At 41.9% G+C, this 20,248-nt stretch overlaps 4 protein-coding genes across 6 annotated transcripts; 1 reads left to right on the plus strand and 3 right to left on the minus strand.

Moving 5' to 3' along the window:
* Nucleotides 1–300: 300 nt before the first annotated feature.
* Nucleotides 301–4,858, minus strand: LOC4341748 (uncharacterized). 2 transcript variants are annotated; one of them, XM_015788909.3, is made up of 6 exons: nt 4,451–4,858; nt 3,868–3,971; nt 3,162–3,338; nt 1,736–2,803; nt 1,131–1,615; nt 301–712 (listed from the first exon to the last, which is right to left on the minus strand). In XM_015788909.3, exons 1-6 carry the CDS (start codon nt 4,585–4,587, stop codon nt 566–568), a joined length of 2,118 nt encoding a protein of 705 aa, XP_015644395.1. In that variant the 5' UTR covers nt 4,588–4,858; the 3' UTR covers nt 301–565. The 2 variants fall into 2 exon arrangements, with proteins under 2 accessions (XP_015644395.1, XP_015644394.1); XM_015788908.3 differs by having other exon boundaries at nt 1,131–2,803.
* A 2,041-nt stretch (nt 4,859–6,899) lies between these two features.
* Nucleotides 6,900–10,067, plus strand: LOC9271699 (uncharacterized). The gene is made up of 5 exons (XM_015788633.3): nt 6,900–7,202; nt 8,324–8,406; nt 8,499–8,619; nt 9,435–9,489; nt 9,577–10,067. The coding sequence occupies exons 2-5, from the start codon at nt 8,364–8,366 to the stop codon at nt 9,754–9,756; spliced, it is 399 nt and encodes a 132-aa protein (XP_015644119.1). The 5' UTR covers nt 6,900–7,202; nt 8,324–8,363; the 3' UTR covers nt 9,757–10,067.
* A 274-nt stretch (nt 10,068–10,341) lies between these two features.
* On the minus strand, nt 10,342–13,791 carry LOC4341749 (cryptochrome DASH, chloroplastic/mitochondrial-like). Of its 2 annotated transcripts, none has more exons than NM_001421685.1 (12): nt 13,345–13,775; nt 13,068–13,207; nt 12,692–12,910; nt 12,467–12,607; nt 12,143–12,334; nt 12,026–12,072; nt 11,740–11,816; nt 11,492–11,567; nt 11,330–11,399; nt 11,100–11,223; nt 10,900–10,949; nt 10,342–10,697 (listed from the first exon to the last, which is right to left on the minus strand). In NM_001421685.1, the coding sequence occupies exons 1-12, from the start codon at nt 13,751–13,753 to the stop codon at nt 10,494–10,496; spliced, it is 1,749 nt and encodes a 582-aa protein (NP_001408614.1). In that variant the 5' UTR covers nt 13,754–13,775; the 3' UTR covers nt 10,342–10,493. The 2 variants fall into 2 exon arrangements, with proteins under 2 accessions (NP_001408614.1, XP_015644118.1); XM_015788632.3 differs by having other exon boundaries at nt 10,425–10,697; nt 12,143–12,330; nt 12,463–12,607; nt 13,345–13,791.
* Nucleotides 13,792–14,852: 1,061 nt separating this feature from the next.
* Nucleotides 14,853–19,879, minus strand: LOC4341750 (uncharacterized). Its single transcript, NM_001421686.1, has 11 exons — nt 19,556–19,879; nt 18,497–19,009; nt 17,766–17,864; nt 17,029–17,129; nt 16,880–16,951; nt 16,603–16,693; nt 16,377–16,457; nt 15,944–16,000; nt 15,733–15,855; nt 15,606–15,644; nt 14,853–15,373 (listed from the first exon to the last, which is right to left on the minus strand). The coding sequence occupies exons 2-11, from the start codon at nt 18,839–18,841 to the stop codon at nt 15,245–15,247; spliced, it is 1,137 nt and encodes a 378-aa protein (NP_001408615.1). The 5' UTR covers nt 18,842–19,009; nt 19,556–19,879; the 3' UTR covers nt 14,853–15,244.
* Nucleotides 19,880–20,248: the final 369 nt, after the last annotated feature.

The following is a 20,248-nucleotide window of genomic DNA, read 5'->3' on the forward strand; positions in this document are numbered from 1 at the left end:
TGAGAGGACACCAATCATGTGTGTTTCCTCATTATCAAAACATACAGATGAATGGCTCCATCTCTTTCGTTTATGCTTATGCTTATCAGATAACATTTGAATTTTCAACCTTAAATTTAAAGCTGATTTTGAGTTTTTTTCATCGAAGTTTATTTTTCAGCCTTTGCTTTTAGGTCACTAATAACACGTATATAAAAGTTTTATTTACAAATTACTTCTCGTTTGCAAATATGCTGCCAAACAATGGGGCCGGAAAAAGGATATGAACAAACATTGCTTATCCATCATTGGGTCTGCCAATGCTAAAAGCAAAGCCATATAAAATCGGAAGGCCAGCAGCACTTCAAAATCAGCCAAGAGTTGTTCAAATATACAGTGATGATTTCATCAGCTTACATGGAACATGTACAAAATATCTACAAAGCAATTGGACCATTTATCCATTGTTCGTTCAGTACAACAATTCTGTTAAGTTAGAACTTGTGTGAAAAAAAATGAAAATATATCATGGAAGTATGGAACAGGTAGTTAGAGCTACTCTTGCGAGTTTCCACAAATATACACGTTAGATTCGTCGTAGAAGTTCACTAATCTTCTTGAGACCTTCTAGAGCTGCTTTTGCTTTAGCTTGCTCTATACTACCAAGAACAATTTCCTCTGATTTATCCAGTGAGGTAGAGTGCAAATTTGGTTGAAACAACAAGTCAATAACCTGACAAAAGCCAGAAAATCAGCCAAATAAAAAAAGTATATAGCATAACATTCTCATGGTCTGAGCATAGTTTTATAGTCTGAAGTTACACCACCATGTTTTTTTTAATCTTTTGTTTTTTCTTAGAAAAAAACAGGAGGACAGTACTGAAATAAAGGAATCTATATATGGGATTATGAACTATACTGCCAACTCAATTGTTAAGTTGAAGAATATAGGGATTATTATACACGCAACCAACATAAAGTAGGATCTTAAGATGAAAATGCATCAACCATGTTAAGTTATATTACATATATGCTCACGGTGTTTTGTTCAGAAAGTGGTAGGGTATATAGCAATGAATTACTCTCAAGTGGAAATAACATTTTTGTACTTTAAATCTTAAAATCAAGAACTTCCTGTCAAGCATGGTTACCTCAATGTTTTCAACCATAGATTCCCCAAGTAACCTTAATGTTCCAAGTAGCTCTTTATCAGCCACATCTGAGCTTGAACCTAGTTCAAATGTTTCTTTGCGGCCAACTTCATGCACAGCAAAATTTTGTTGATATTTTACCTCTGATTTCCCATTAACAGAACACGGTTTATTCTGTTGTGATTGCTGATAATCGACCAATGCACATGTTTGAATGGCTGCGATTGTCACTTCATCAATCTTATCATTATGCACAGGGAGTGGATCAGGCTCACTAACCACCTTATCATCATGGGAAGCACATGGCTCATCTGCATGATGAGTCTCATGGTCATACTCCGTACCACATGATAACGAGGTACTGCTGTCTCTTGATAAATTTCCACATGCAACTCCAAGAGCATCTCTAACATCAACAGAACTGGAGCGGTGAACTTCAGGCTGTCCTGCCTCCAATACATTGTTTGAGGTGGTGATCATATTCTCTGCAGTACATTGTTCAACATGACTTGTTCGTTCTCTTATAGGCGTGTGAAGTGTACCATTTACCAAATTTACTGGAACTATACCAGATCTGTGATGTTCATCAGCAGTAGATTGCGTACCTGAAGTCGAATTGCTATCTTCAAAATTAGCATCCTTGGTTCTCGAAACATTTGATTCAGTGTTGGGGGAACTTCTTCTGAACAAACCTCTTACCTTCATCCTATTAATTGAACCACCACTTCTTTTCTCTTCTGACATCTGGAGTATCTTCCATGTCTCTTCCCAGTAGTTGGGTGGATTCAAGGGAGATTTTCCTCTGAGAGGAGATGAAGGAAGATTTGCTTCAAGAGCAAAAGGTTGCAATAATTTGGCTTTATCAATCAAGCTCTTTAAGTCAGTGTCTCCAGGAAAATTTAACAATCTTACTAGGCATGAAGTTGCATGTTCACTTCCTAGCAAGGAAGATCTGAGATGGAGCATCATTGAAACTGCCATTGACAAAATCAGGGCACCACGATGAGAACATAAAATCTTAAACTGATAGTCTGATTGATTCTTTATGTCTGCACAATATGAATGGTTAGGAGATGAGAAGATCTCATCCCAAATAAACAGAAGATTGTCAAGTGAAAATTCACGACCGAATAGAACTCTCAGCCATCGTAGCGCAAAGTACTGAGGCTCTACTCCCAACTCCATCAAATGACTGTGAAGAGGGGAATCCACACTAGCAAGCAAGTGATATATTGCAGATGATGCCTCCCTTACAGGTGTTAAACCTGTGCTTGATTCTGGTGCAGGACTGAGAGAATAGAAGTCAGTAATAGCAACCACACCTTGTGCACCATTCATCGAACCATGCATCAAACTCTCAAACATACAATAAGCGTCATGCTCCATGAACTTTTCAGACAAAATAATACCCAGCTCCCCTTCTGCTCCATAAGCATCATTAATCAAGAAAAGGTCCCTCGTATCAGAATCAAGATCATCCAAACTTCTTATTTTAGCTGCACTACCCTCAATTGTGTTTGTCCTGTCACTCCTGTTCAGTTTTATCCTATCTGGAAATGTTTGGCCATCAAAATCATCACTAAAAAGCTCATCATGAAGCTCCCTGACTTGTTTGAAGTAATGCACATCAGCATGGAGGACATAGAGAAGAGGAGCTAAGAGCTCATGCATTCCTGCAGAAAGAAGGAATGTGATTGATGTCGACAAATTTACAAGGACAGATGGATCTTTAGTGCAATTAGAACATTAGTACCTAGTTTCAAGTGTTGATTATTGATGAAGACTTATATTCGCCTATATGGAAGAAATTATTATTATTACTTCTATAGTCCAAACAAACTTATGTTCAACGTGCTATGCCCATGGACTTCAACAATATTACATTACCAATTGCCAAACCTAGTAACCAATTCACTTGGCCTATTTCAAAGCTGCTGCCTCGGTTTAGGAACATCATATTGCAAGATTGTGTCTTTAGATGGAATCTGTGATTGTTAGGTCACATGAGAAGTGTACACATCAATGGCTTACCTTGTTTGTAACCGAGCTCTGGGTACCTAAGGCTCCAAACTAACAGTATACGTCCAAGCATGGACTGACATATGGTTGTTTGGAAGAAATTTCCCAATTCAGGGTAGAGCCGAGACAAATCTTGGTTCAACATTTTCTCTAGTTCTGCATTTCTGAAATATTGGCCCCAAGTGCTTTCTGCATTCACGAGACATAATGATTAGAACCAAATAACACAATATAATGAAACTAAATAGTGATCAGTTTGTGAAGAAAGATGCCACCAAACATGCGACTGACGCCACTTTATTATATCACCTAGGATAGTGCTGAATCAAGAAAATGTCCCACTGATGAGTTCTGCTAATTGTGAGCAATCAGTTATCACTTATCACCTGAAGTTGTGATGATGTAGCAACAAAACAAGGTTTCTGGCAGCTCAACGGACTTAAAACAATCACCTATGCTTAGAGTATCTGAATTAACATATTACCACCTCCTCCCCTCATCCACCCTGACCTTCCTATGTTATTCTAGCACCAACTGTATAAACAAACAGTTAATAACAGAATGTTTGGCAGTATTGTTTCAGCAATCACTGTGGGACTAACAAAACACCACTGACCATCTTATGTAACAGACTAAATCAACAAGTATTTATGCCTGGTGATGCAAGTAATGGCAACTCAGAGAAGTAACATTTACTGAAGGGCAAAAGCAAACCCACCTGGGTTCTGTGATAGTGGATTTTCCACAGCAAGGTCAGGAGCGTTTTCTTCATCCTTAGAGAGATGGGGATCTATTAACAGCCGCCGCCGCAAATTAGCATACCTACAACAAAAACAAATTACAAAACCAGGAGTAAAAACCTTCGAACCTAACAAACTTGAATTCTTTTGCCCCCCATATTAATAAGTAGAGTAATTCATAACAGTATAATACCATACAACATTCACCGTCATCGAATGCCCAGAGAAATGAAACATCAAATTGGCATATGTAAAGCTTAAGTTTGAATGGAGGGTGAGGCTGACATGTGGGCCCGGGTGGCATTTGGGAATGAAAATTTGGGAGAGTGGCATTTGAGCACTGGCATTTTGAGAGAGTGGCAAATAGTAAATTCATAGCTAAGCAGCTCATTACCATTAAGCGTAATCAACACACTAACGGGGATAGATGATCTAAGAAACCATACATCGCAAAACGAATTAAAGAATCGCTGCATAGCTAAGCATTCCAAGCAAGGAAAGCATCGCCGGGGTCACCAAAGCATTCCAAGAACGGAGCTGGAATTCCCCGAGGGCCCTGACCTGCGGCGGGAGTCGGCGGCGGCTCGGCGGAACTCCTCGGTGGACACGGAGGCGCAGTCGGGGAGGACGCCGAGATCGGCGCGCCACCGGGCGCCGCGGAGCGCGGAGAACCGCTCCCTCGCTGGACACTCCGGCATTGCCGCTGCCTTTTGGCTTCCAGCCTCCCTAACAAATCAGGCAAAAGGAAGCATGAGAAGGCGGCCGGAGCAAATCATCAGCTGGGTTGGGTGGGTCGATCCGCGAGCACGAGGAGGGCCAAGCGAGGAGAGGATTGGGATCGAGGAGGACACGGGGGGAGCGTTCTTGGGAGGGATTGGGATTGGGAGGGAAGAAGGGAAAGCGTTGGGAGAAGAAAGGCGGAAGGCGTCTCGTCTCTCGGTGACTTGTGTTTGCAGGTGTCGTTGGGTTGGGACGCGACGACCTGTTTCCTCGGGCAAATGGCTGTGTCAGCTGTGATGATGCCTTCAATTCCTCTCAATCTCAGGTATGTGCTATGTTCACCGACATGTGTCACTATAGCGGAATCGGATCCTCTGACGTAATATACCAGCGATTTCCGTTTCGTATTGGATAACGAGTTAGATAGCCGAACGAGCTCGTGTTTGACTCATACCAATAAAACCGAGACATCACATTTGATGAAAGAGCTTATTGTAAAAGCTATAATTGCCTATAGCTCGTTGTTGCTCGCTGTCTCAGGGGAACTTACGCAATCTAATATATGTGCAAGTCTTAACCTATTGATCAAAATCCACCATAAAGAATAAACAACTGATTTAATAACGAAAATGTATATCTAAGTATTTGCCTCTTTCTCGTTAGTAAATGGTAGAGCTTTAATGTAGGTGGTGGCGAAAGTATGGGGAGGAGGGCGCCGGCAAGGGACATGGGTGCAAGGGATGGGAAGGAGGGCACCATGGAGGGGAGGGGCTTCCTCGGGGATCCGCTCCAACCACGCCTACGCCGGAGAAGACGGCAAGCGGTAACGAACTGTCAGCAGTCATGGCTTCTGCAAGCTTCACCTGAGACGGTGAGCGACAACGAGCTATTGGTGGCTATGGCTTCTAAAATAAACTCTTTATTCAAATGGGTCGTCTTAATTTTGCTGGGGGCCAGACACGAGCATGGTCATCCGTCTTGCTTGTTATATCGACCGATGTGGAACGGATGTCGCTGGTGCATCCGATGTCCCTCTGACTTAGCGAGCAGCTATATAAGAGGATCCAGTTCCCACTACGGTCGATTGATGGTTCCACTGAGAATTTGAAGTGTAGATGATTTTTCCGTTTGTCGATAAAATGAACCAATTTGTATAAAGTTTATAAGTTTTCAAATGGTGGTGGACACTATGTAAAATAAAGTGTAGTTGAACTATAACGCTTATTATCGATTGTTTGGTCCTGGTTCCTACATATATTATTAGACTCGCACGCTCGTTGCTTCTAGAAATGAAGTTGATTCCTATCTCACTCTCAGTGTGTTATTGCCAACATTATCTTCTACTTGCTCGCCACCTGTGATGATATATTTTTAGAACAAGCTATTTGATGTATGAGGGTGAAGGCCTGTATTAGTTTTTGTTGGGTATTTTTTATTCCAATATTCCAAATTCGATGATTCACGTGTAGGTAACCTTTTTTTTTAAAAAAATCAACACTCAAATAACCCAATATGAAATTTGCTCATAAGAAGATTTCAACTCGGGATCTTAGGGTGCTGTTCAGGTCACTGTAACCATTAAGATACATACCCTTTCATAAAGTTTTACTACCAGGAAGTTTAAAGAAAGTTGGTAGTTTAAAAAAAAGGAGTTAAAAGTTCATTTACGTACGAAAGTTTTTGATGTGATGGAAAGTTAAAAGTTCGAAGTTGGTGGAGAGAAACTAAACATGGCCTATATTGATAGAGAACTACCAGCACTGGCAGGATGAGTGGTATGGACGTATGTTGTACTACCGTGTACGAGGGTATCCTCCTCCGTACGTGTGTGGTCCGGTCCCCGCCAGAGGGAGAGAGGAAAGGAAACGTGCGTGCAAAACTGCAAAAAGCCCACGACTCCACCAACCCCAGCCCACCCCACGTCACGCCGCACCCGCACCGTATCCTGCCCAATCTCGTTCACCCCTTCACGACCCGTGACCGTGACGCAGCCGCACGGCACTTCCCACTCCCCCGCGCAACGCATCTCGACGACGTCGCCGTGCACCGGTTCGCGTCCCGTAACAATCTTTACTATCAACGGCCCCGGTTTCGCGTGCGCACGCACGCACGCACGCAACCGCAAAAAAGCGCCCGTCGTCTCGCGCCGCGCCGCGCCTCGCGGGTGATGCCGACCGCCAAGAGCCAGAGCCCACCCCGCGTCGCGCGCGCAAACCAAACCAAACCAAACCAAACCAAACCGCACATGACACACATTCACACAACCGCACGCACGCGAGGCCTCCTACCTGCCGTTCTTTCCCCCCTCTCTCTTTCTCTTTCTCTCTCGCGGGGCGCTGCGTGTTTGCGCTTATCTTCGCCGCCGCCTCGCCACGGCCTCCTTCTCAGCTCGCCCAATCTCTCTCTCGCCCGCCGCATAAATATAGCCCTTGCCTCTCCTCCCCTCTCTCGCCTCGCGAGCGAGCGGACGAACGGACGAGCGAGCGGGGAGCGCGGCGAGCCGGAGGCGGGGGGGCTGTGCGCCTCGGTGTCTCTTCTCCCCTCCTCCCCACCCTCCCCTTTCTCCGCCCTCCTCTCGATTCCCGCGGTTCAGGTCAGTTCTCTTGCGCTCTTCTTTGTAGGAGATGAGATGAGATTGGTAACCAATCTAGTTGCTTTGCGTGGGGCCTTACGCCTCGTGGTTCTTTGTGGTTTCTTTCCGTGGATTTCTGTAGATTAATCTCTATGTCGCCGTAGGATTGAGGTATTTCGGGGTGAGGGTTCAAATCTGTGGGGATATGTTGGGGGAGAAAGGCGCGAGGTTCAGTTTCTGCGGTGCAAATCAAAATCGCCAGATTAAAGAATCTTGCACCGACGATTTTGTGTATAAAAGTATGATTTTTCTTTTAGGGCCTTTTGCTGTGTGTGTATCTGGACCTATCAGAGGATTGGTTGCGGAATATTGTCACAGAATCTTACAAATTTCTCATCTTTTTGGATCTATCCCATGATGATTCGTGGGCTGGTGACCTTCGACGAAATCCGCCTTTGCTCCAGTGGCCAGCAAGGTTAAGGTTTCTGGGTGGTGGGAGCCCTCGCTAAGAGGGAACACGGGGCCGGTGAGGCTGCTGCAGCAGCGAAATGGGAATGGGAGCATTGTCCCGAGGGCCTCGCTGGTGTCTCTGTGAGGCGAAGAGATGGCGGCGCATGGAGCGGGGGCAGGGAGGTGGGAGCGGCGGGTTCGCTGGTGAGGTTGTTGTGAGGGGAGATCAGTAGGGTTGTCTCTTGTCTGATGTGCAACGGTTGATCTTAATTGAATGGTCCAAAATTAGCAAGATTTGGAGTGAAAAAAATCTTACATATATGGTATAGGCAATCAATTCCCAATTCACCTAGGAGTATGTGTTTATTAGAATTTGCTTCTGTAGAAGAGTGGTTTTTTTATATATTGGGCAATGGGCGCAACTGCGCTGCATTAAAGATTTTTGCATTTCTCATGACAACTCCTGATTAAGTAAGATAAAATTTCTTATATTGTCATACGGAGTACATGTGACTCTTGGGATGAACTGTTCCTATCAGAGATATTGTAACTTTTATTGGCATGTAAAAATACAGTGGAAAAATATTTTCTTAAGTCCTATTGATTATTTGATGTTAATGCTGCAATTAGACTCAAAAGTATTTCTTTACTCTTGATTTATTCTACATTTTGAGGAATTATTGATTGTGCAGGGACTTTGCTGATCTTAAATCTTATTCCTGACTGACTGTCATGGGCATGGAACATCTGCTGAACACCGCGAGTCCTTCATCAGGTTCTAGCCATGCTTTAACTTGGTATGCATTGTTTCAATGTACAAGGAACCACTACTGACTGCTCATACTTTGGTTACATCTTACCCAAAAGGCTTTATTGAGGAAATGAGGGAGCTAGAGAAGCTGAGAACAGAAACAATGATGAAATCCTGCCAAAGCACTACAAGCAGGGCTGGAGCGATAAGATGTCCAGTACCACGCAAGAGTGGCAGGTATACTTACAATCCGGTTAACTGGTTTTAATATGATTCTAAATCTAAATTTCTTTGTCCACAAGACAATTGTGGTATAAACAAACATTGTCAAATACCCTCAGGGTGTGTTCGGATGCCTCTCTTCCCAACCCCTCTCCCTCGTTTTCCGCACGCACACTTTTCAAACTACTAAACAGTGTGTTTTTTTAAAAAAAAGTTTCTATATGAAAGTTGCTTAAAAAATCAAATTAATCTATTTTTGAAAAAAAAAGCAAATACTACCTCCATATTTTAATGTATGACGCCATTGACTTTTTGTCTAACATTTGATCATTCGTCTTATTCAAGAAATTTATGTAATTATCATTTATTTTATTATGACTTGATTCGTTATCAAGTATTCTTTAAGCATGATATAAATATTTTTATATTTGCACAAAAATTTTGAATAAAACGAATGGTCAAACGCTGGTCGAAAAGTCAACAGCGTCATACATTAAAAAACGGAGTACTTAATTAATCACGTGCTAATAGACTGTCCCGTTTTCCGTGCGCACTGCGCACATTCCCATCCCCTGGTAGCGAACACACCCTCAATATTCTAATAGATCACATGTTATCAAATTCATTTCATCATAGTGTCTAATTGTCTATTGCTGCGTTGGATTGCTTGAATCATCTTGCTTTGGCTGAGTACATTGCCGTTTGTGTTCTGCATGTTCAATTTGACTCTATTGACACACTCACTTCTCATCTGGAATTTTTCATATTCAGATAAGTTCGGGTATTTTGATTTTAACTGCATAGCATCGGTGATTTATTTTGCTGTTCAGGTCATATAAGGAGTATGATTTAACACAGGATCTTTCTGATTTCATTATGAGCAAGGTTAGCTTATCTCTTTTCTCTTTACCCCATATTTTTTGGCTGTTGCTCAAATGTGCTTCCAAATTAAGCTAGAAATGCAATCTACAGGCTTCTCCTCCATACTTTACGGGATCTCCACCAGTTCGAGCAAGCAATCCACTTGTACATGATACACAGTTCTGTGCATGGAAGCTGCAAAACGTTGATCAGTCGCTTAGCATTCCTATACCAACAAAGGGTTGCAATGTTCGTTACTGTGTGAGGGAAGGATCTATTACAAAGGCTTGAAGCTACATTTATGAGCTTCATGACCGCTGGCAACCAGACCTCAGAGGACATGCTTGGTTAACATTCCGGCTTTTGACATTAGTTGTAGTTGTAACTTTGCTTGCCTCTTCAAGGCCAATTTGTACATATGAGTTATCACCCTCTAGAAGCTGCCGTTTTCAAGTTTTGTGCCGTTGTCATCGGCAGTGGTGTACATATCTTTTGTGTTCAGTTTTGTCGTCTGTGAAGTTAGTTTTGGCAAATAAAGTCTGTCAAACCTATGTTGCTGAGAAATGAGGTAACCTGAATGAAAGAGAATTTGTTTTCCTTTAGTTTCTGATTACCATGTTGACCTGTGCTGGATTTGTTAATGGATGATTGAATGTTTTGGCCTTCTATTTCTGAGTGCTGCATTTGTTTTGAAAAGCCCCTATACTGTTGTTGAGGAGAGCTACATCAGTCTTATATATGTTCTCTGCAATGTTTCAGGTTCAACAATTTGATTTATCTCCATTCTAGAAGGTTAAAGGGTGCGCTCTTATTCTTATCGTAAATTTTGCCCAGTATTTCTAACTTCTGAGCTCGCAAATTAAACATCAATCATTTTGCAACACCATCCTCAACACCTCTGAAACTGAAATTCTGCACAAGACATACAAGGGCTCACTGATGTTTGCTCTGTAGCTATCTGTTGTAAATCTGCTTCACTTCGTATTGATATATGGTGTAAATTATAATAAATACATATATGCATCTTATTATTTTTGTCTTCTATACATGTGGCCTGGCCTTCTCTGCCTGTTGAACTGCTGATCTCTCTTCTGATGTCCACCATCAAATTTCAGTGGGACAACCTGCTTGATGTATGAAGCTCCTGGGAAATTCCTTCTTTCCTTTGCAATTGATCGGAGCTCTGGCAACCAGTAGGCAACATACTCTCCATCAGGATCATATGTCTTGGCCTGCAGAAGAATGTACAGTTTCACTCATGGTCAGAAAATGTCGAGGTGAGAATGGTGCCTAAAAACTTATTATTTCTTCTTGCCGTGTCACTTGCTAGTAGATTAGAACTCTAGCTATGATTCTTTCTAGTAGTATAGAACGATTCCTTTTTAAGTGTTAACTCTGGTAAGAAAGAGTCCAATATTTAGTTTTGGGGCTTACTTGCTTAGGTATACTGAAGTATCGGTCTTCTCTTGGATCATTGCCAACTCCTGTCAAGATTACAGTAGTAGCAGTTCAGTCTCAGAGTCTGGCATGATATGTAAATGAGCTCCCACTTTTGTGTCATTTGTTTGCTTTGACTAATGATTATACAATGCTTTCAAGAATAAGTAACTGTATATGAGGAAAGAAACACTAACCTGCTCCATATGTCCAATTACCATAATTTGAAGCTGGGTCATAATCCAATAGGCATGTTTCAAACCATTCAGCTCCCATTCGCCAATCAATACCCATATCTCGGACCAGAAATGAGCAGACAATCTGTAGAGAAGCAATGAGAGATGGATACTTGGATCAGATGGCCTTGGGTGTACCCTTGGGCAGTCATTCTGCATTTCTGCTTATGTGATAAGATGCCAATGGTTACCTGACGGCCACGGTTGGACATGAAACCTGTCGCTAAAAGCTCCTTCATGTTGGCGTCAATAAGAGGGTACCTGAAAGTCACCATCAACAGATTCAGCAGGTTTACATGATGAATTATGAGTTAAACTGAGAAAATTTTAGAACAATTTGGAGTACTCCATACCCAGTTCGACCATCTCTCCAAGATTCAAACAGTGCCTGATCCTGGCTCCACTTGGACTCTACGTTCCTTGGACCCCCTACAGTAGTTTAAAGAGGATTATACCTTTTTCCAGCCAAATCTAACTATTCTACATATATTTAGCTGAAATAACTGTGTATTTTCAGGATAAACAATAAAAGTGAATTTCAGAGTGATACTTCTTTTTCATGCATTATCTAGGGACATGAGAGAGAGAGTTATATCTTTACCTAGGTGAAAAATGGAGTTCCCATATTTTGCTGATATGAACCGGAAGTAATCTCTCCATATCAACTCAAATAAAACCCTGAAAACATTGTCATATCAAGAAAGTATTTCAGTTTCACCATTGACTTCTAAGGAAGTTGGAAACCCTTAATTGCAATAATCTATAAATATTTCACACTCCTTACAAACTTTATAGCATATGTAATAACTCTCATTTCTCAAATAGTATAATAAACGAGAGCTGAAAAACCAGAGTTTAGAAGTGATAAAACTCTGGAGAAGGCATACCAGTATGTAGAATCATTTGCTATTCTCTGCTTCTCATATCTCTTTACCTGCACCATGGCCAAAAATACAGCATGAGACAAAGCTACTGATCTCCAGAGGTTACCATGAATTTATTACCTCTTCACAAATATAACGAGGCGAAAGACTGCCAGAAGCAAGCCAAGGGGAGAACTTGGTGGAGTAGTCTGGACCTAGCATGCCATTCCTGGTCTCTTTGTAGACTTTCAGCTGGTCTTTCTTCCAGAAGTACTCATGAACTCTTCCCAGAGCTGCACTCTCCCCTCCCACGAAATGCATTCCCTTCTCTGACTATAGAGAGAAGCAAACAGTGACAGTTACAACTTATAGGTGAAGTTCTCAAAGCTTATCTGCCAAAGTGGCAAAGTACAGTTGATCACTGAAAATTAGCTCAACACAGTTAACTGAAATCACTGAACCTGCCTTTGTCATGCTTAGGCCTAGTGACTCCAGTGTTGGTACTGTTCCCCAACCTCCAATTTCATCCAGGCCAGAACCAGGAGGCGGCCCGAGTGACGGTGGCAACTTGCTACAATTCCGAACTGAGGACTTAGATTCAACAGCCTGGTAAAAACATTTTATTGACAGTAACTATCATGCCAATAAAACAATGGACAACCTAGATGAAGAAACTTTATGAGAATATACCTTTCTGAACTGTGTATATACGTCAGGCAAATTGTTCACGGAGAATGGAAGATCATCGACATGGTACAATGTCGCTCCCCAGATGAGCTGCAACTTGGGATTTCGAGGCTTCTTCTGGTTAGATGCTCCTCCCTGAGGAATCACAACTTGCTCCAAGCCTTTGCGCACAAGGTGTTCAACCAGGAGTTCCTCGCTGCAGGTTTCCTTATGAGCATAGACCTGGAGATACACCACAAATTACTGACCTGGAGATACACCACAAATTACTGCCTTAAACCTCCTCCTGAATTCAGAATTCCAAGTCTCCAAGGCCCAAAATTCCCACATCGAAATCTACTAGAATTCGTCGCGGGCACGATTAGGCGGATGAACTCACCGTATGTGCAGTGACAGCCTTTGCAATTGAAGGGAGGATGTCTTCAGGTTTCCCATGGCGGATGAGCAGGTCGAGACCTTGTTTCGTCAGGTTGCGCTTCAAATCCTCCAAGCACTCTATCAGGAATTGCGCCCTCAATGCTGAAAGAAACGAATCAAATCAACGCGTTTCCCTCATGAACCCAACGAACATGCAGCCAAAATCACACCAAAACATAAAAGTAATCTGCACGAAGCAAACTGAATTTCAGTCAGAGATTGACGCCCAATTCTTTCACCTCCAGTCTTGGGGAAACCGAAGTAGTGGGTGCTCCCCGCGGAGATCCGGGGATCGACGCAGTAGACGGGGAGGACGGCATCGGAGGCGGCCCACGCGCGCACCACCGCCTCGTTGTCGAGCACCCGGAGGTCGTTCCTGAACCACACGATGGCAACCCCGCCGCCGCCGCTCCGCCGCATGCTCGGCGAGGTGTACCTCAAGAACGCCTCGTCCGCCGCCGCGCCGGCCTCGTCGGCGGAGAGGGAAGGCACCGCCGCCGCCGCCAGCGCGCCCCGCGACGACGACGACGACGAGGAGCTCATGGCGGAGACCGGGATGGATAGGAGGACGCGCAGCCTCGCGGATTGCCTCGGGAGGAGGAGGAATTGGGGATTGAGAGGGGAGGAAGAGGAGAGGAAGTGGAGCATTTTTGAGATGGGAGGTTGGTTTGCGAGACGTGGCGGGAGGGAGGGAAAGGTGGAGGGAAGAGTGGGGAGGGGTGCCACGTGGAGGGATGTGAGTGGTGCTACGTGGCTCGCTCGTGGGCCTGAGGAAACGGGTTTAAATGGATTTTGTGGGCCCGTGAGGGGTGGACCCAATTACCCAAAGGTCGATGTACAGTATTTTGGAATGGATAAAGGATAGTAGAGATATATTTATTTACGCAGGAAATTGGAAGAAATTTCACTAGGATATTTGATACATTTGAAAAAGACGATAAAATAAATAAAGTTGAGAAAATAGGATCAAATTGGTAGTTAAAATTTCAAATAGGGTCTAAGACAACAACTGTCTCTAACATGATATAGTACTCCTTTTTAATGAGAGGATATGATATACTACATCTCAAAAAAGGTTCATTTGTTCAAAATTTATCTTACAGAGACTATATTTTTAGCTAGCATGATGAGGTTTATCTCATTAATTCCATACCTGTCCCAAGCCAGTACCCTTCTCTCATTGACTTGTTGAGGCTGTTTGGTAGCCAGTCTTTGCGGCTGCAGCAACTGCCGTGCATGTGGCACTGTTTCTAAGGCTGTTATACCTAACCTATTTTAATTAGAGATCCTGACATTTCTTAATATTACTAATCTTAATAAGAATTGCTAGAAGTGTACTCATTTTCGGACAAAGGGAGTATAAATATAGAGCTTAGATAATTCATTTGAGTGCGTATTACAGAGCGGAGAGCGCATTCACGGGGTGTGTGTAGCAAGTTTCCCAAACCACCGTACAAAACCGTACAAAATTTATTAAAAATTTAAATTATTTTTTAAATTTATTTGAATTTAAGGAGGTTACCGCAGTATTTATATTACCGTACTCCTGCGGTAAGCCCGGTAACCGCCGGTACGTACCCCCGCGGTAAGCCCGGTAACCGCGCGGTTACCGGCGGTAAGGTAAACCCTGTTGTGTAGTGGTGTGCGCCGTCCATGTAATCTTGAAAAAATGGTTTCATTTGAGCATATTAACATATTGTTAATTTCGGAAAGAGGGCAAACAAAATCAACAAAAGATGCACATCATGGCAAAAATAGGATGAGGTACTTCTCTTGTTATCTGACTATATAAAAAATGGATCATATAATAATGGTATGACAAAATGGAAAATTATCTGTTCTTCAACAGGAATGGAGTCAATGGACTAAGAACCATCAATGGAAAAATTACAGAGAGCACAATAAATTACAGTGAGGGCAGTGTCATTGCTACAAATTTCGCCACAGCCCTTCCCAGTGACTAAGAACTCCAAGCCGTCACAGTTGCTGCGATGACGATCTGCGTGTGTAGTCTTGTAGTCTCTAGGTCCAGATCCATGTGTAAGAGTCTAGGTATTGATTTTGCAATTTACAGAAACAGCAAAAAAAAGCCCATGGGATTTTGAGACCATATGCCAAGGACAAAGAATTTGATGGAGCTCAAACAGATGTATAGCTGGTGAATAGCTTCAGTAGGTTGTCAAGAGTTTCAGGGTAGAACTTCCTAGCAAAAAGATAGCATGGTCTCTTCGATCCATTCCATAAGCATGGCTTCTGTGTCATAAGTTTCTACAAAAGGAAGGCGAAAAAAAAGCAAGTCAGTCTTTCTAGCTGTTCCAGTTTCACATTTCATGCATTATATGAGCAATGAAATCAATGAGTCCATGGTAAAATTGGCAACCAAGGGCACTTATATATGTAACATGATAATCCAAGATGAAGTAAATGAACAGCATTTAACATGCGTAATTAATGTGATGTTGTTCAGTTGCTATTACTGACAAAGAATTGTTGTACTTACTTTGTCATCACTTGTTACATGGAAATTTTCATCAACAGCCTGCACAACAGTAATGTAAATTAGCATGAGAACGTACTGTTATGAGTTTATGGGGAAAAAAAAGACATACAACAAAGCAAAAACATACTGTTATATTCTTTAAGAGATCGTAGGTGACATCTGCAGCTCTATATGACCTCGGATGCCATTTTCCCTCAGACCAATCAACATGTGTAACTGACCAATTAGCAATTCCACCAGGATCTACCATCTGAAGATATGCAAAATGATATGTATTTAGCAAGTAAGCCCCCAAAAGAATCAAATGTCACTTCAATATATTGTAAATAAATACTGACGTTGAATAAGGTTGGTAAGTAATGCTCATCTGCAATACAGTTGCGTCCGTCTGCTGGCTGTAATCATTGAAGGCAAATCATACAAAAATCAGTCTTGCAGAAACATGTACAAAAAAACTAGAAAAAAATTATAAGCACTTGTTTTCATAAATGATGACTACAGGACAAGCCCAAACACTTTCAGAATCTTAGGTGTTCTGTAACCAACACAAGAAATGAATCCAATTTGATCCCATGAGAATTGACCTTATTTAGTATATTTTAAATACTTGGAAAAGGTAACTTTGCAAGAAGTTTACCACTTCCAAATGTTTCAGAAAGTAATTATCAGACCGATATTCAGTTCCTTAATCATATTTTAGGGACATTAGTTGAATCCTATTCTTTGTTCTATTATATCACACGAGAGTGATAATTCGAATAGGCAGCAAACCTTGCAGTACAACTTGAACTTTTTGTAGTAAAGGCTGTCTGCCAGAATCAGTAGAGCATGTCTTCGTGTAATTGCAAACCACTATTAAAACAACAAACATTAACACAATATAAAACATGTCAGTTTAGAATCGACATGAAAAAATAAAAAACCAAAAACAAACCATATACTGCTAAAAGAATGAACTGTAATGCCAGGTAATCAGGTATGTAACACAACAAACTACCTGGGCACCCTTCCTGAAGTCTTTCTCCTCAATTTCAGGGAGCATCTCAGGAGAATACCTCCCGTTTCCATGAGGGCCAGGATCACGGAAACTGAGAAAATAACAATGAAGAAAAATATGATCAAAATATACATGCAACACCATTTCCAAGTGATACTAGAAAGAATGAATCAACATCAACTTATTGATCACATGTCAACAGAACTTGTTTCACCTATTACTCTTACTTTTACATTTATGAAATTTGAATATGAATTTGGTGTTCTTAGCTTCTTACCAATCAATGAAGCTGATATTTGTTCCCATCAGATAATTATAGACATAATCAAATGTATGCAGTGGAACACAGCTGTAAGAAACAGGAAGATAACTTCAATATAGTGAAAGAAAGGCCCAAAAATCGTTATCCATAATCAGAGTCAGAACCTGTCAGAAAGCAACACAAAGAACTGGTTATCAACATCTGCCAGTGCATTGGCCAATAGTCTCTTCTCTGCATCAACCATTGAAATCTTTCCCCATACTACCTGCAGAGCAACCACGCACTCTGTTCAGACACAAGCCAATATAATAATCCATTTGAGAAGTCTACTGAAAAATACACAAAATATACAAAGTTATTCAATTTGCCAGGATTAAGAGGTGAAGAAATTAACAGTTTCTTTTTGTTATTTCCACAGCAGATTAAATTGCTCGAAGTGTTCTTACAATAGCTAGATCTCACATTATAGTAGTAGCCCTTAAGCTAAAAAGAGTGAAATAATTCTTATTGGCGTAGATAAAGAACCTTATTGGCATAGAACCTACTACAGCATGATCTACTACTGATATAGAACATCCTGAAAAATGAATGCTAAATTTATGAAAATTATCTTTATCAAATATATGCTCGTTATGTGCTCGTCGCTATAGTGCTATGTCCTCTGGTGTGTAAAACAACTATTTGTCCATCACTACTACCTTGCTAGATAGCCAAACAAAGAAGTTTCTGATGGAACCAAGATCTACCACTTGGTCATTAACACATCCATCAGTCATTTGGAATGCAGAGAGATAGACATAAGCTTTGAAAATAGACATATTTTGCAGGTCAAATCCTTAATAAAGAACATAATCAAAGGAAAGGCATTAAATACAGAATTTCTGAAGATGAAAGTAATTACCGCGTCACTGTGAATATCACGACCAACAAACAAAGAACTAGTATGTACAGGCTTTTCACGTGATGCATGAACATAGATGGAGTATCTTCCCTCCTGACCCTGTTTGGAGAAGTCAAAATTATTAAGATTTTTTAGGTTTAAATGAATTATAAAAGCAACAGGCATTATCACAATATATATATACTTCCAGAGGTTCAGGAGAGAAGAGGGGGGAGATTTTTTTTTTTTGAAACTGGGGGTAGATTGTAGTAACTTGTAAAGTACACTTGTTAGTTATTGCGGACTTGCGGTATAATATACTAGTTGGTTTGTTAACTAGTATAAGGAAATATCCACTAGTTTGACTTCTTGTGCAGTAATGGAAATCATCCTTAGCATTTCTCTCAATGATATATAATGACCCTTGTAAGATGCTAGCTAAGACATTACCTACGGATTTTATTATGTTAGTTCAGTATCTATCAAATTTAAAATGCTGTTCATAATACAATAGTGAAGCACTGCTACAAGTCTACAACTTTCATAAAGAACAGCAACATATTGATTAAGTGCCATTTTTCAGTAATATGTATCTAAAAACAATACTAGAGCATTAACCACTGAAACAACTTGTTGTCTGTATTTATGCTGAAAAGAAACTGATGTTGCTTTGCAGTTAAAGGAAACGACATGACCATTGAATGATTTATACTCTTAAATAGCACAAATGCAACAAATATATCTTTACCAACCTGTAAAAACTTTTCCCATAATTTCTCAAAGGGCAGTGTACCAGGTGTCAGGAACATAAGAGCGATCTTTGGATTTTTCGACACTGGCATGGGCATTGCAAGGATATCCCTAAGAACTACAGATGAAATGATCTCCTCATCAGTCCGCTCCCTGCGGGTTACAGATGGGAGCCAATCCTTGAAAGTTGCGCATGCACCAGAACCGAAGAGGTAGCATTGCGAATACCGCCGTGGTGGGAAAACATATGCCCCAATCAATACAAAACAAACCAGTGACACAAGAATGATTATCCATTTGGGCTTCTTGGCGACAGCCCGGTGGCGCAGAGATGGCATGACAGTCATGTCCTTGCTGTCCTACTGCAACACTCAAGACACTTCTATCTCCTCTCCATATGTTCAGATCATCTAGAAGTTACCACCATCAAAGTAATCAAACTCTGGTAATTATGATGTGAAGTTACTACACCAGGGCCCAATGAAATTTGAGGGAACTAACAAGGTGACACCTTCCTGCAATTGCAAGTAAGCACAACATTAATCAAGGAATCAAGAAAGCTCCTAGATAAGGGACAGAATTCAGCCGCACAATCACAAACAACATTCCATTTGGCCAATGATTGTTTTTGCACAAATCTTGATGCGTCTAGTACGCGATTCAGCTATGACCAGCTGTGATGCGAGCTACCAGCTCCCATACTTTGGAGATTTCTAAACTGCTCGATGAATCTAGCAAAAGCTGGCGGTTGCAATTGGTTGGAAACAGGTGATCTACGCGTTGAAATCAGGTGATTTCCACAGGGGCAGGCAGCGTTGCTCAAGTCCATGGTGGCGGCTCGCGGAAAAAGTCAAACTACGACCAAATCATCCCGATCCAATTCGCTAACCCAGAACGCCATTTCCAACTCGATCCAATCCACAGCTTCGCCACCACAAGCACCAACCACGCCCACGCTAAATCACACAGCCTAAGCCACAATCCTTACCAAAAAGAGGCTCACGTAAAAAATCGGAACCACCAAAAAAAATCAAGCTAAATCACGCACGGAGAAGAATTACCCAAGCTATCCGAGCAACCAGAAGCCCAATGCGAGAGGACTCACACAGCGCCGCACCTCACCGCAGCGCAGGAGGCGCAGCTCTTGGAGCTTAGCTCGCTAGCTCGCACGCACGAATGGCGCGAAAACGGGCACCGGGCTGGAGCTCGCGAGCGGCCGATTCCGGCGAGGAGGTGGCCGCGGCGAGCTCGGCGGCGACCCGGGAGGTGGATCTGGAGCTCGCGGGAGATCGGATTGGGATGGCGGAGGTGGAGGTGGGAGTCGTAGAGAGAGAGAGAGAGAGAGAGAGGAGGAGGAGGAGGGAGATATAAACAAATGGATTAATTAAGCTGGAAGTGGCACTAATTGGTTGGGTTAAGTGCTGGGAGGGAGTCGCCTCTTGCTGCCGTGATGGGCTTCAAAACTGGAGGAGGGATTTGGATTTAAGTAATCAATTTTTGGCGTGTGCTTTTTTTTTGCACCTGGGTCCCTTGAAAGTTTCTACCTTTCGAGGTAGTCATGGGCTCTTCTTAGGTTTCTAGATTTGGGATTATTTAAGTCTTGATCCGTTTGAATTGGATGCTGTTTATGCTTTGTGTTATGCTTAGGCCCTGTTTAAGATAAATTATTGAACAGATTATTATCACGGATTATCGGTTTGATTATAGGGATACATTAAATATTTTGAAAAATAAACTTAGCAAATAGAATAGAA

This window comes from Oryza sativa, chromosome 6 (assembly GCF_034140825.1).
Source record: "Oryza sativa Japonica Group chromosome 6, ASM3414082v1".
Classification (NCBI taxonomy): domain Eukaryota; kingdom Viridiplantae; phylum Streptophyta; class Magnoliopsida; order Poales; family Poaceae; genus Oryza; species Oryza sativa.